Source organism: Podarcis cretensis (assembly GCF_951804945.1).
Source record: "Podarcis cretensis genome assembly, chromosome: 15".
NCBI classification, from domain to species: Eukaryota; Metazoa; Chordata; class Lepidosauria; order Squamata; family Lacertidae; genus Podarcis; species Podarcis cretensis.
Window position 1 is genome coordinate 8,792,026 of NC_137185.1, and position 16,435 is coordinate 8,808,460.

The 16,435-nt window shown below is 42.2% G+C and overlaps 1 protein-coding gene across 2 annotated transcripts in view; it reads left to right on the forward strand.

Annotated features, from left to right (window-relative positions):
* Nucleotides 1-867: 867 nt before the first annotated feature.
* The window catches only part of NLK (nemo like kinase), a 91,221-nt gene continuing 75,653 nt past the window's right edge, over nt 868-16,435 (forward strand). The window contains exon 1 of one of the 2 annotated variants that reach the window (XM_079955676.1): nt 868-3,944. In XM_079955676.1, coding sequence (XP_079811802.1) covers nt 3,493-3,944 — 452 coding nt within the window. In that variant the 5' untranslated portion in view covers nt 868-3,492. The remainder of the gene's footprint in view (nt 3,945-16,435) is intronic. The other variant, XM_079955675.1, reaches the window with a different exon arrangement.

Sequence of the window (16,435 nt, forward strand, 5' to 3'; positions counted from 1 at the left end):
TCCTCAATGAGGCCCTTCGCCTTGCCAAGCCTTCATTCGCTGTCTCACTTAAACCTTAAGTCCCTCCCACGTTCGGAGGCCCGAAGTTGACCCCCATCTCCTCCTTCCCCATTCACCCTGCAGTGTCCTCGTCTCACCCCGCCCCCATCACTTTTATTGGCTTCCTTCTCTGTTCATCAGGTCACAGTCCCGCCCTCTAATTAGTCTATTATCGGAACTCTGGTCCCTGTGGAGGACAGTTTCTCGATGGCGCTGCCTTTACTGTCAGAGATTGACCTTCTGATTCGTCAACCTGGCTGTCTATCTTCACTTAGTGACCAATTGCCTCACTCTGCCGGTATAACGCTTTCTAAAGTCTTCGAGCACCTTTTAAAAATTCTTCACTCATTAACTCGGAGACGAGAGAGCGACACGTTCGAAGCGTGTTCCTTCTTTGTGCGTGTTTAAAATTAAAAACAAAAACGAAACAGGATTTCGAGCCCTACAAGAGCCGCGCTACCTAATTGGCTAGTGCCTTTTAAATCGCGGCGGTGCCAGCCAATCAAATCGATCGCCACCCGCCCCTTTTCCACGGTCTGAATATGTAGGTGAAGGTTGCGTGAGGTGAGAGAGTCTCGCGGGGTCTCATCGGCAAAAAAAAAAAAAAAAAAAAAAAAAAAAAAAAAAAAAGCGGGACCAGAGGCGGGGCGACAACCTGGAGGAGCGTGTGATTGGCCGGTGGGCGGTGCCTATGACCCCACCCACCAACCCACCCTCTTTGATCTCTTCAGAGGAGCGAGAGAGGAGTCGAATCCCAAGTCCCGCTTGTGGGCTGGGCGCTGCTCTGCTATTGGCCGCCGCGGCCTTCGAGGGGATGGGTCCCATTGGTTGGGGAGGAAGAGGCGACGGGACGGAGAGGATGAGCGCGAGCGTGTTTCTGTGTATGAGAGTGTGCGAGAGAAAAAGAGAGAGAGAGAGGGAGGCGCGCGCGCGCTCGCGCACACTCACACACACGCCGCCGCCGGGCTATGGGAAGGCGGGTGAGGAAAAAAGAGTAAAGCGAAAGCAGGCCGGGGGTGCGCGCATGCGCGCCTCCGTCGCCGCCGCTCTTTCGCTCTGCGCTCCGCTCTGGGGCTCCCGTGAGGAGAAGGCGGAGGAGGTGGCGGCGGCGGCGGCGAGGAGTCGCGGCCGGTCCGGCGGCCTGAGGGGACGACGGAGGAAGACGAGGAGGCGGCCACGGCTGCCGGAGGAGGAGGTGGAGGAAGAGGAGTGGGGGGGCGCCGTCGTCGTCGTCGACGTGGAGCGGCGCTGTGGGGCCTGAGTGACCCCCCCACCCGACCTCTCCCCTCATCCCTCCCGCCCCCCATCGGAAGAGACCCCGCCGAGGCGCCCCACACGCGACCCCCTCCCCCGGCCGGCGCCCGCCCGCCCCCCATCCCTCCTCATCTCCATCCCGCCTGTGGCTTCTCCACACAGCCGGGCGGGGGGGCCTGTAGCTGCCGCCGTCGCCGCCAACCGTGTGCCCGCCCCCCCCTACCCCGCCCCGGTCCCTCAGCTTGCCTCGCCTTTCCCCCCGTCCTCCCTTCCTATCTGTCTCTCTCCTCAGCCCCCGCCCGCTCTGGGTCAGGCTGTCAAGGCAAGGGCGCCCACCTCAGACCCACCCAGGGAGGCAGTGGGGGTTGAGGAGTGGGTGGGAAGCGAACTGAAGCTGGCTGACTTGGCTCGCTAGCGTTGCTGCCTGCTGTCCCCCTTCACCGCCACCTTCCGCGTTTCCTTCTTTTATCTCTTTTCTATCACCTTCCATAGCCTCTCTCTCCTTTCTTGGCACCTGCCACATTCTCTCTCTCTCTCTCTTCATTCGGCCTCCCTTATTCTCTCTTCTCTCTCTCTACCACGTTCTCTTTCTCCCTATCTCCCAGCTTTTGCAGTCCTTACTCCTGCATCTTTTAATTATCTGTTTGATAAATAAGTTTCACCCCCCCACACACCTTTCAGTTCAGTTCCTCCTTTAGCTTTTCCTGTCAACACCCATTGACATTTTTCTCTCTTCAAGAAACTCGTATTTTCTTGTACATTAGTTGCTCCGTCTCTCTCCCTGTTTCTCTCATCATCCTTCATCTCAGCTTCCATAATCTTTTTAATTTAAGGGGGGGAACCCTTCACTTTGAAACATTCATTCTTTATTTTGCTTCTTTATTATTTCTTAACTTTTTATTGATCTACCTACAGTGCTTTCCTTTTTTAAAAATAAAAATAATCACATCCCTAAGCATTCCCCACTTTTTAAAGGGCTCTCTCCACATTTATACGTTTGCTTCCTATAGTGTGTTTTTGTTTCTCTTTATAAATAGCCAGTTTAGATTATTTTATCCTCATTCACATTTTAATGCTTTCCTCTCCCTAACATTTCCTTGTCCCCCTTGTACTTTTTCTTGCTTGTTTTTGCATCCTCTTCCTTGTATTTTCCGTCTCCCATCCTTACAGGAAAAGCATCCATTTCTTTCATTTACTGCGACGTGTTTGGATTCTCTCATCTCTTGTTTGTGGCTTGATCACACATTTATTCTTTCCCCCATATTGAAGCATCATTTGCTCCAGCCCTGTTTTCATTCTTTCTCCATGTTCTTTCTCCTAATTTCCATATTCTTCTCCCTTAACTGCATTTTTTTTAGCCTTCCCAGATTTTTTCTCCTTTAAACTACTTTTTCCTACCACATTCTTCTCTTGGTTATCTTCTTTCATTCTTCTTTTGTTTTTGTTTTTTTCCCCCTTCCAAAAGTTCTTGAAACCTTTTATTCCTTGTCCTTGATAACTTCTGTTACCTGACTTTTTTGCTTTCTGCACATGATTTTTAAGTTTCTTCTGTGAGCTTCATTTGTTCTTTATTCACTCCCCCTCCCTGCCTCATTTTGAATATCGTTCACTGACTCTTCCTCCCACTTCCATCCCACCTTTTTCATCCCCTTTTCAATTTTTGGATTTATTTTCATTTCCCATTTATACAGCCTTCCTTGATTTTTTCCTTCCCCTTATAGTGGAAGTTGCTCATATCCACGTTTAATATTAAAGGTGGATGGATATATACACAGAACAGAGAGTAGATTTGTAGAAGGCCTTGAAGACCTTCCTACACATTTTGAAGAGATAAATGAAAAGGATGTGGGAATGGAAGGGGTGGGCTTGTCAGTACTCCTAACATTTTCTAGGGGGGTGAAGTTTCATCCTTTTTCTGGGGGGGAAGGCGACTGACAAATTTCAAGACTGGCACAGAGGAAACATAAGAAGGATGGCGTTCTAGTACCAACTGCACTGGCCATCTTGGGGGGTAGGGGGTTTATTGCATGCTCACATGCGCACTCCATTTTTCTTGACTTGATGAAGACATAAAGGCCTGTTGAGCTCCATGTTTTTGAAGGTGGGCAACTTGCTTGTGGTAGTGTAGCAGACTTCATTTTTTTGTGGCCAAATGACAGCTTGACCCAGTTGTTATCCAACGAGAGGGCATCACCTTGAATGTCTCTTTGTAGTGCCACAGCCAGCGCAAAAATGATGGCGGCTTACAATGGCGGTACATCTGCAGCAGCAGCAGGTCACCACCACCACCACCACCACCTTCCTCATCTCCCCCCTCCTCATCTCCATCACCACCACCACTCTCAGCACCACTTGCACCCAGGCTCTGCGGCTGCAGTACATCCCGTACAGCAACATGCTTCTTCGGCTGCTGCTGCAGCCGCAGCTGCGGCCGCTGCAGCCATGTTAAACCCAGGGCAGCAGCAGCCATATTTTCCATCACCGGCACCAGGTCAAGCCCCTGGACCAGCAGCAGCAGCCCCAGCTCAGGTACAAGCTGCAGCAGCTGCTGCAGTCAAAGCGCACCATCATCAGCACTCGCATCATCCACAACAGCAACTGGATATTGAACCAGACAGGCCTATTGGATATGGAGCCTTTGGTGTAGTTTGGTGAGTATGGGGAGCAAACAGCTCTTGCACTCTGGTGGCTTCCAAGCCACAGCATATTCCTGTTGCCATTTGAACTTGAATGCCAACACACTACTTTTCAACAGGTGCCTGTTCAAGTCTGTAGCAGGTGGTGTCTACCCCCACCAGAAAAAAGGAGATTAGAAAGTGCATTAGAAATGTATGAGCTGGGGAGCTTCAACTTGTATGTGTGTTTAGTGGCACATAGTTAACACGAATGAAGTGTTTCTGTTATTGTGGCAGGTATCAAAACAAAATGTTGCTACCTTTTTGCTGTAATGATTGTCATCAGGTTGTCACTTGTGTACCTTGAAAAAATGCATCAGTTCCTGGAGAAATAGTAAGGTGAATTTGCACATCTGTATTTCATAACTTTAATTCATTTGGATTTCTTGGATTTTTACCATTTAGGGCCTTGTCTACATTTCCAAACTTTATTCCCCTCGCCTATTGGAGGGCAAAAAAACTTTTATTTAAAAAAGTGGAAGCTGGCATTCTTGGTACTTGCTGGTCCTTGCCTACTCCTGTGCAGTAGGTGGTTTGCTCTTGCTTCTTCTATAGCTGCAGCTCAACAGTGCAATCCTATGCAAGTTAGTCCCATTGCATTCAGTGGGACTTATTTGCAGCCCCAGGTGAGTGAGTGTAAAATTGCAACCTAAATTGGCTTGGATTATGTCCGACATCATTGCCTTGAGACAAATACAAGCTGCTTAGATTTTCCAAAACATTCTGCTGCTACTGCCGAAGCATTTATTATGTGTTTTAGAGGTCAGTAGCTTGGGTTGCATCAGAATGCCATTTTTTATAGTAATAGAATTTCATTCATGTGTGTCTTAAATGCAAATGGAGAAAAGTTGGTTTCTCAATCCAGTGACTGGAGTTGGAAGCAATTTCTTTTGGACTCTTGGTTTTGGCAGGTGACTAGAGTCTGCATTTCCCCTGCAGTATCACACAATGTATTTCCTAAAAGTTATCTTAGGACTTTGCACTTCATTCAGATTTTTTTTTCCATCTTGCTTTGCTTTGGCATGGGCTGTCATAGCTACAAAACCCTAGGAGCCTTGTGTAGGAAACAAAATGTTTTAATGACTCTCTGCTTGGCCTTGTTTAAGAATGGCTTTAAAAGAGGGAAATTATCCCTGTCTTGGTATCAAAGCAGAGTGTTAACCAAAAATCTATGTAGACATTTATAAAATGGATTTGGATTGTATTTGTAACTTTTCTTGCATTGAGCTAAACAGTCATGTGGCCCATTGAATGTAAGAGGCACAAAATGTATAAGGGGAGAGGTTTTCATTTGTGCAGGAAATTGATCCAATAAAAAGCTACCCCCTGTTTGTATTGTATTCTTACCACCAGGATAACAATTCTTGAATCAGCAAAAAATCCTCTTTTGTACTTTAAGGAATGCTTTGCTTGCCTCAGCTGTCATGCTGTAGTTTTCACTTAGCTGAACTAAAATCATTGCATGTATTAATGCTATGATTCACTGGATTAATATGTGCTGTAATAGAGTGCTGTGGAGTAGAGTGGTTTTGACAGCTAAGGCACAGTTGGATTTAGACTGGTAACTGATAGTATCATACAAATGTATTGCTTAAACAGGTTTCAGCATAGAAGTGTTACTTAAGCAGGGAACGGCTAAGGGCCTAAGATGAATCTTTTTGTAATTAGTGAATGCTCCCAAGTTAATGATTTGATTTCTGTCAAGTGTATATTCTGTGTTTCTTATACCACTTCTGGAATTAAAAATTAAGATTTATAGCTGTCTGTCCTCTTCTTGGATTATACTTTACTGCAGACTATTTAATAAATGCTGTGAATGAGAATCTTAACAGTGAATCCTAGGGATGTCTAGTTGGAAGTAGCTCTCATTGAATTTAGTAAGACTTACTACCTGTGAATTGCATTTTTGCAGTTCTAGTTATATGCTATTTATTGAAAAATATGATTGCATTATTTTTAGTGTAGATGCTTTGGGCAGGATCAAAATCTAGAATAATTGGCAAGGAGTGTGTTCAGGTTGACAGGAACAGAAATAAAACATTTTCAAATTGAGTAGCTTTTCTTATAAGAGAACGATATAAAAATTACAGCAGCTCATTCATAGCATAATTCTAAGAAAGAAGTACTGAGTTGAATGGGACTTTATATCTATTTAGGTTGCAGCCTTAGTTACACTTTCAGTCAGCACTTGGTTAAGGTAAAGTAATTGATGGAGGAGTGGAAGCCCATAAAAGATGTTTTGGTTGCTTTTTTAAAAATACAGTGAGTTTTCTTAAATGCAAAGTTAACACCACCAGTTTTTCAAATAAGTTATAAAAGGCCCTCATTATCTTACTTCGCATCTTTTCAGAGGCACAACACATGCTAAATTTTGTAGTGTATGTGGCTAGAAACTTGTAACTGAAATGCTGTGTAAGTGATAATTCTGAACTCTGTTGAGGTCTGTCTTTTAAATTAGAGCTGAACACTAAAAGTTCAGCTGCAAATGTGTTTGAGAGTAGTGTAAAGTTGGCTTGTTCATGTAAGCAAACAATTTTTGATGCTGGAAATTTCTGATCCAGTGTAGCCCACCCATGTAGAATAATGTTTAAAAGGATATAGCTGGTGAATCTGTCTGTTGCAGAATGTTATTTTTTTAGTGTAGAATTGTGGTACAGTGGTATCTCGGGTTACATACACTTCAGGTTACAGACTCCGCTAACCCAGAAATAGTGCTTCAGGTTAAGTACTTTGCTTCAGGATGAGAACAGAAATTGTGCTCCAGCGGTGCGGCAGCAGGAGGAGGCCCCATTTGCTAAAGTGGTGCTTCAGGTTAAGAACAGTTTCAGGTAAAGTACGGACCTCTGGAACGAATTAAGTACTTAACCCGAGGTACCACTGTAATTCTAAGCCAAATGAAGGGGTGCCAATTTATGCAGATACTTGGTCCATGCTGAATGCTTACTGTCTTATTAAGGAGTTTTGGAATGCACAATATGATGCAAATTGTCTTTTTTCTCTGCTTCTTCCATTTTGCTACCAATTGGGGGAAGTGGGAATGTGGAAAATTAAATGAGATTCTTGAGGGAATGTTCTTCCCCATTGAGCGATTTTAGGATAATGTTGAACCCAATTATTTAGAATGTGGTCTGAGTGCTGGTATCCCCATTGTAGGCTTTTAGGTTGTAGTTGAAATGGCTGGTGTTCATAGCCTCTTTGATGCAGGCTGACTTCTGTTTTTCCAGTTCACTGATATAGTTCATCAGCCATAAGCTGTTAAAGCATGATGTCTTGGCAGACTTTCATACATAGTCTGCTGTTACTGTTGATTGTTCATGTGCCCCATTGTGTTCTCTTGCTCTTTTTGCTTGGCTTTGCCGGATAAGTTGGCTATCATTGACAGATATCACCTCCCTTTTGGCTATATGTGGATTTTGAGGCAATGGTAATTCAGTTGCTTAGGCAGTAAGAGAATCCCAGTGGATTTAACAGCATTATAAACTAGTCTCTTACATTTTGTGTGGTTCAGAATAAACTGACAACAAGTAAGCATGTGTTGGGTTCATTTACTAGCCACTGAATTTATAAAAGCTTGGCGAAAAGTGGGGAACTTTAATAATGTAACAGCAAGAATTTAACAGTGCTGTAACTAAGGTCTCCACTGAATTGACAGTCCATTGTTTAATTGGCTCAGAATCCTCAATCTCAGTTGCTTGCTGAAAGTGAGGGAGAGAGTTCATGCTTGTGTCTTTTAAAAGTGTTATTGGTAGCTTTCCCTGAATGCCATGTTACTGTAAATCCTGACTCTTAACCAAAGCAGTCTAGTGTTGATAGCTAGACTGTAGAGAGCTCTTGAAAAACATATTCTCCAAAGTATTCCCATTTAAAAGAGGAGTCCTCCAGAGTTTGGTAGGGGGAAAATGCTAATGGTTCTTGTGAAACTCTCCCACAGACCTGCTTTAGTTATGTCACTGGTGGGCTGATGAAGAACCAGTGTTTGTTTTAGGGAGTCTTGTTGTTTCAGAAGGTGAGTTGTTCTCTGTTGGGAACAGAAAACAGGTTTTAAACATTGTGCATGACACAATGGGCTGTACTCAAAGTTAGTCCTAAGTGTGGACCCACTGAAATTATTGAACACGCCTAATTTATACTTATTAGTTTCAATGCTTTTCTCCAAGTACAAGTTAGTTGGATAGCACCCAGTATTCTGTGGAGAGTAATAGTAACATATCCTTAGTCAAACCATGAAGTAGAAGCTCTGTAGCACATAAAGTTCCTTTCAGTACAGAGCTCCCTGTAGAGAATTGCCCTCTGATCTGGCACTTTAAAAGTCAGTATGGTCAAAAATGCTGAATAATGACATTTCTAGCCAAGACACATCAGTTCAGGATTCTGGGTAAACTTCTAATTGATTAAGTTGCACAATGAAAGCATGGTGGCCATATTGCAGTATGGGAAGATTCCACGGTAGATCAGGAATTTAAAAACTAGCTGAAGTTTGATTTAATTTAAGGACCTAGCAAACTGCCTTATATTAGGCCAGGCTATGTCCATCTAGCTGAATTTTGTCTTCTCTGACTAGTAGTGACTTTCCAGGATCGCAGGCAGGTCTTTTCTGTTACTTGCTACCTGATCCCTTTAACTTGACATGCTAGGTATCGAATTTGAGATCTTTCTCATGCAAAGTGTGTGTGCTCTACTACTTAGCTACGTTCTCCTCCCTAATATTGTTTGCAGAAATATGCTTGAGTTAGGGAGATCATCAGATTTCATGGGTGTTAGTCAATATGTAAATAGTCTTTCAGAGGTAGATTGGTGAAGAGTAGTTCCCCTTGCCTTGCAAGCATCTGCTAAACATATTTTTTGAATTAATTTAAGCAGCTTTGGGTGCTTGCAGAAAAGTTGCTCAGCATTACACACCTTTTTAAATATTATTATTACATGGACTTGGATTACAAATAATAATAATATCCTAGCTTGATTTAGGTTTTTTATTGTTTTTATTAAAGGTTTTCTTGGTTTACAGAAATACATACATTGCCTCCACTTTCAGATTATAATTGCTTTAGTTTTACAGAAGAGCCAGTTGCAGCAAAGGAAAATGTAGCTATTCCAGAGTTCTTTTTCTTTTCTCAGCATATCTTTTTTCCACCTTTACTGGAACCAAATACCTCCTATGGAACTTTTGAGAACTCATCCTTTCTATGGGTAGAAGACCCCTCAGGATGATGGGGAAAGGCAACTGAACAGTGGGTGAGAACATTCCCAGCATGGTATTCCTTCTAAGTGTTATCAAGTCAGCTAGCTGTCTGTGGGAAGAACTGTGCCTGAAGCAACATTGATTCTCAGACCTGAACATTCTCTGGCCTCAGTTTAGTCCAGGGGAGTCTTTCCTGGGAGGGCTTGGTCTTTCTTTTGCTACTACTGTTGAAGCAGTGCTTCCTAATGGACAGCATGCACATGTTGAGAGAATATGTTGGTTCCTTCTAGGGTGCAAAATCTACCTGTGGAATGAAAATGGCCATTGTTCTTTGTGGGTGCACAGAGAGCTGTATCAAGTCATACTCGGTGTAGACCCATTACGAATAATGGCAGTGACTAATTTGGGTCCATTTGTTCTACTCTGAGTAAAACTTAGTTGGCCACAACTCATTTATGTGGTCCAGAGCAAGGTTGTTGAACAGCTAAGATTAACTACACTTGACCCTGCTCTTGATTTTGACCACAGCCAGATTATTTAACGGCATAACAAGCCTCTGGCCTAGAGCCTTTGATTTTCATAATATGGGGGTGGCTTTGATGACAGTGCCTACACTGCAGGGAAGAAAGTTGATAACATGAGTTATGTACGTGTTTTTATTTGTAGAATGTAAAAAACAAAAAGGACACCCGTATTAAGGGGGTCTCCGAGGCTTCTAGAAACATTCAGGTCTGGGTTATGTAGGGTGGGAGTTTGAGAATTGCTGTCCATAGCTTAAGCCGTGGTTTTCTGTCTCTTGAACCCAGTAGGCTTTGAGTGAAACGGCAGCTTGTTGATCTTGCCTTCTTTTCTCTCAGCTGTCAGAGGCCTTGCAGAAAGATACAGAAAAACCCATTGAACTGGAATGTCTGAGAGTTACAAAGTTTGCCCCACTTGCTGGGAACTAGAATTATGCAGTTTGTTCCATTGTAGTAATATTAATTCTAGCTATAAAATCCCAGTGCTAGCTTATTAAAGTATAGAAGCTCTATAGTTCAATGATTAGAGGGCTGCCTTGTTTAAAGCTTTAACAGTAGGTTTGCCAGGCATGCAATTCCCAATCACCCCCATAAAATTGATCTATTTTATACAAAGTAGTTTTACACTTAGCATGCGGTACTAGGAAGAAATAGACTTGGGGAAGATAGGGTGTTTGTGGCAGCAAGAGTGTAGGCAGCAAGGAGGTGCGTGTTGGGGAAGAACTTAACTATAAACATGTCCCTTTGATTTCTTAGTGAGGATAAGGCGGGCTACTACAACTGGGAACGGAGCAACAAAATGATCAGTTTCAAAGCTTCTCACGAAGACTACAGTAACTATTTAAAAAGCAAAGAAGTCAAATCCAAAATGGCTACATTAATAATTCTTGATTTGCAAGCAGGCTCTCAGACTGGTTTTTGTTCAGGTTCAGCTTGTGCTACTAATTTGTTTCAGATGACCAAAAATATTGCATATGTGCTCAAATTGGTTATTTCTCCTTGGTGCATTTCTTGAGGTTGTAACATGCAATTTCATATTGGATGTTTGGAAAATGTTCTCCCTGTTACAGATTACCTGATTTTTAGATCTGTTTTCTAACATGGTAAGAAGGGAATGACAAAACTGTCACTAAAGGTAGAGCACAGTTACTAGTTTGCTCATTGGTGACAGTTTTATTCAAAGCAGTTTTGAAATAGAGCAGTGAACAAGCTCTTAATTTATAGTTTCTTCTTGCTGTGGAAAACAATAATTTGATAGTGTTGTGTGAATTCTGTGTTGGGAAAAGATCAGTTCTGTGCTATGGGCACCGATTTGGCATCTGAGACGATTTTCTAGTCTCCCCCCCCCCCCACAATTCTTTCTCCATTCTTCCAGTTGTTAACTGTAAATTTTAAATAATGGGTAGAAGCCTGGGTGTTTGTGTTCTATACCAATAGTTTAAGATTTTTCTTTTTTATCATTACAGATAATATAGGAATGTTGTCAGAATGAAGAAATTTAAAATTAGAGCAAAGCAGAAAATTTGAAAAAAAAAAAGTTTTATAGCACCCAAAGGAATGATATAGCTATCAGAATGTAACGGGACTTCTAATAAATAAATTATGCTCCTGTTACAGTCTTGCGTTTCTGTGGTATTATGGAAAATCCAGCCTTCTGTTTTCAGTCAGATAAGTAGAAAGATAACGAATGACCTGGAAGAAGATAAAAAGGGAAGCAAAAGTGAGCAAGGAAAAGATATTTGGGTGTACATTTTTGTAAGCAAATTGGGCAAGAAATCAGAATATCAAGTCAAACCTTGTGTTATAAAACAGCTGCACTGGATGCCAATTTATATCTGAGCCCAGTTAAAGGTGCTTATATTAGTGTTTAAAGCCTGTCTGAAAAACTGTCTGCATCCCTATCCACCTTCTCTGAAGTTGAGATCTTCAGAGGGGTTTCTGCTGATAGTTCCTCCACTCCAGAAGTTCTGGGGTTGGTGTCCTGGGAGAGAGCTTTCCCTGTGGCAGACTTTGCTTGTGGAATTTCTTCCACACACAGGTGTGTCTAGCATCCTCATTGTATAGTACAATTTTACTATATGCTGAAGATGCACATCTTTTTCCTGGTTTTGACAGGTAAGGTGTTTTGTTTTGTGGGGTTCAGTTATTTGTTGAATTTATACTGTTCTGATCCATTTGGAATGGTTTTCCTTGTTTTATATTGGAATGGTTTTATTTGTTTTTATAGTTGTACATTATATTGTTGTAACCTGCCTCTGGTGAAGGGCAGGTAAGAAAAAAAGCCATAGCTATTTGATACAGTTTTGCATTAAAAAGCAGTACAGATTTTCTGAAGCAATATTTCATCTGACAGCCCTACCAGGTACTTCGATACTTCAAAGTTGAAGACAGATCTTGCCGTAATGTCTTCATGAATTCCTGTGTTTAGCATAGATGCTACTAAATTTGAGGTTAGCACAAGTAGCAACTATTTAAATGCCTGCAGACAAACCCATGGAGTACTACTTTAAAACTAAATCGCTGTGTTGAATTTCTGTCTGTCTGTATGATGGTGTAGCAAGTACTTTTGTCTGGCACATCTAGTGCAGATGAACAGGGATTTCCTGACTAACTGAGTCTGTCAGCTTGATCCTCTGTTGCTTGGAGGGAAACCATAGGAGTGCCTGAGGCAAATGGTGCAGCGCCTCAATGAGCACATGATAAAGCAGTGTATATATTGAACCTAATTCTGATGGCTGTGCTATTTAAGAATTATTCATGCCACATTCTTATGAGGCTGTCCTGGTATTCAAGGAATGCCCTGTCTAAATTCCTTGGGGGCTGTGACTTCCATCATCATCCTACAAGGATAGATCAGAATCCCATTTAACATAAATGTAACCTAATTGAAAAGCTGTGTTTGCCTGTTTGCAAGTTTTTACTTAATGAACATTGGGAGCCTGTTTCAGGTACTGTACAGAAATTCAGTGTCCCCCACCAGCCTTGCTGAATAAATCAGGTATATAATGCCTTTAAGTATACGAATGCAAACTGGAAAGGTATTCATTGCATGCCTTAATCCTAGAAAGAATCATTTCTGGGTTGGGGACACTGCAGCTTCTTAGACAATGGCATCAGTTGTTTGAGTCACGAACCAGTTTCAAACAACATTCATGCAAAAGGCTGAATAAGGAGCAGCCTGATTTATAGAGTATCTCATAGCAGATGCTTAGTTTCATCGTACTCAGAGTAGACTTAAAAGAAATTAATGAACTCAGCCATACCTATTAATTTCAATGGGTCTGCTCTGAGTAGGGTTTACAATGAGTACAACACACTGTACTTCTGCTGCCCTGATTAATAGCAAACTGGCCTAAACATTCAGAAGACGAATGCTGAAATATTTGGGTTTTTATGAACAAAGACTAGTATATTAATTTAAGTTACTTTGTGTTACAAGCCCTTGCTGCCTACTGTCAGGTCATACAATGAAGTGTTGATCTGTTAAACTGCAAGCATGTTATTCTAGTTGCAAACTTTAAGAATGAAGAAACATGGAAGGCCTCATTTGTTTCTTCATTTCTCCTACCCCCACCCCCAAAAATTCTTTCCAGGGGTTGTAGACCAGTCTCTTTTGATGAGTCAGTGTTCGGAAAAAATTGTCCAGGTCAGTCTTATGACTAACCTGATTGTTTTGTTCTAGTACATCGTTTTCAGGTCTTGATATTGTTTGTGTCTGGGTAATTGTATGTTGGCAGTACACACAGAAGTGAGACAGAATCCAAGATTTGTTTCAGTTCTTCTGCAAATGTTATAGTTGAACAGCTTGTAACTATATTGGGAACCAAAATTAGTTTTTCATGAGGTATTTATATTTCAAATGTGATTTCCCCCTCCCTTTTGAGTTCATTCTTGTGCATTCTGTCCCCCTCCCCACAACACGTATACTGATTGAAGTGTTTAAATGTGCCCCATTCCCTCCTTGTGAAAACGTTTGGATAAACTGTATGGCTATAGGTAAAGTTTTATAGAGTCCCTGGTCAACAAGGGACTTTAGGTGGTTTCTTTGAGGAGGGAAAGAAGACAGTGGGCCTGCATGCACTGCGCCATACCTCAAAGTAGCTCCCATTGCCACTAGCACTAAATTTGCTACACAGCTCTCTGAGTTAGCAACTAACACTTGCAGATCCCTTTTTTCATGACCCAGTGACTAATATAGTTTCAAGCAGAGTGCTGTGGGCAGCAGGTGCTGCATGACTGTGGACAACTCCCACAATGTTGGTTTTTATGTGTTGGGATTGGGGTGATCCAGGGTTAGAAACAGGGGTAGAAAAGCTAGGACCCAAATGACTTCTGGGACCTGGGTTGTGGGCACCAAAACAGAATGTCTAGTCACCACTGGGGTGGCGGGTCGGCAACACTATATTCTTTATTGTTAAACTCCTTAACGTATTGTCTATCCCTAACATATACCTTGAGGCTTCAAATCACATACATTTGAGTAATCCTTGAGTGTCAGTCAGGTGCAAAAAATGGCACCCAGACATTTTGAGGTGCTCGCAAATGGAGAAACTTTAGGCACAAAATACGCCTGGTGCTCTGCTAATTTCGAACCCTGGGATGATCTTGCTTTATAGCTGTATCACAAATGCACTAAGCAGCCCAGCCAGAATGTCTTAGCTCTCAAGTATGGGTGTGAGGAATACAAAAAGAATTTGGACAGTTACAGTTTCTTTAAATGTCCTTTCCACTGCCCAAGGTTGAACCGTGTTCAGTTCCAGTATCATGGCCTAGTCCTGAATCTAAAAAGACGATAACTTGCAGAGGCTTCCACTGAGTATCAACATGGAGTCTTGTTAGAGGGTCTCTGTATTTACTACACATCTGTAGTAGTTACTCAGCATCTCTTCTGTTTTCAAATAAAATCAGTGATCCCCTAGCTTTACTTTGAACAGGGGCAGGGAACTTTAGGCCTGCGAACCACATGCCTAGGCCATTCCCCTTCTCCGGGCCATGCTTCTATTCTATGCCATTTTTGCCTGGCTCTCTGGCTTGGAACAAGAAAGGAAGTCTGTGACAGTAACTTACCTTGCTGGGGGTGGGGGAGACGGGGACACAAGACATTTGCACTGATTTTTTCTTTTTTTATAAAATTTTTTATTAGGTTTTCACATTTTATAAAACAAAAACAAAAACAAAACATATATATTTTCAGACTCTTATTTTCATTACCCCCTTTCCTTGACTTCCCCCCACCCCCTCTTCATACATCCCAATTCCAATAATTAGTTCAGCAAGTTCTTATCTCACATCTTTAACATATTATTGTTATTTTTAAACTTAATCCTTTTTACTTATCCAAATTTAATTTATCCAATTCTCTTTTAAACATTAAATCTTTTTTTCTAAGGTCGACCTAATTACCCTTCCATGAATTTCTCCCTTTGTAATTTTGTTAATTATATATCATAATGGCCAAATACAAAAATCATAAAATTTTGAAATTCTGTTCTCCCCTCCCTCCCTACCCCAGTTTCCATCCCTTCCCAAACAATTATCCTAGCCCGGATTCCTCACATCAGAGGCCTTCAAGTCTCTGTCAGTCTCTCTCTGCCGATTTTGTTGGTAGTCCTTTTTGTTGGTCCTCAGGTCTCGAAGGAATTCTGTCACAGTCACATCATATTTTCTTCCATCCAAGATATTTAATAGCAGTTGCTGCAAAAAGTCAGTTGATCTCCCATACTCAAAGAGGAAGTCCCAATCATATTTCTTTACTCTTTTGAATTCCAATATTCCAAGTGCTCCCGGGACTTCCTCCTTCATCTTTCTCATCTTTCGCAGATTTGTAATCCAAGGATCTTCTTCTTTATTTCCTGGCAATATGGGCTTCTGATTGATATTTTCCTGTACTTTTTCCATTCCTTCTTTTCTCTCCACCGGTTCCAAAAAAGTCTTTTCTGGTTCAGCTGCGGATTCCTTATCAGACAAATCCTTTATGCATTCAGCAGAGTCGTTTGTTTTGGGATTCAAGGTCATAAGTTCTTTGTTCATAGCCGTACTCTGCTCTTGCAGGATTCCCACGAGAAAAAACATTCTATTTCTGCCAGTAATTTTCCCTCTGCAGCCATTGTAATGTCTCTAGTTCCCCCTAGGGGGATTACAGTTGCTTGATAGTCCTTTTCCAACAGCCCGTTACTTTGTTGTTTATGACTACGTTGTTTCCAGCCACCTCAGTTCAAAAGCAACACTTTTAGTTCAGAGAGTTATTAAATAACAAAGTTCTTAAATTTTAGCCGCCCGTTTGACAGCTCCTTTGACAGCTGTCAAACTCCTTGTTCTTTTTCCTCCGGCTCACACACAGGACGCTCCCGGGTTCGGGAGGGGGGGGGGTTACACAAAAGCTTCCAAAACTCCTCACTTTCTCTCCAGCACAAAGACTTCTTCTGTCAAACTCATGGAAATATTTTTTATCTAACACCAAAAACAATACTCTCCACCTTAGTCCACCGATCCTTGCTTTAGATCGTTTGTAGATAGGGGGGGTGCGGACTTCCCTTTAGCACATCCCCCGGTTGTACCGAATTCAAAGGTATAGATTTTAAAGTCCAAATTCCATTCTACTCACGGGTTATTTGTTTCCAGTCCGAATTTTGGGAAAAAAGTCAGCGCTGTCCGGCCATGGCTCGTGGCTTCGCTCCACTGAAGTAGCGGTCTACTCTCAGCACCACGCCACTCCCCGTACCCTCTCCATAGCCTTTAAAAAGGCTCTTCGTGGGTCAGGGAGGGCGCTT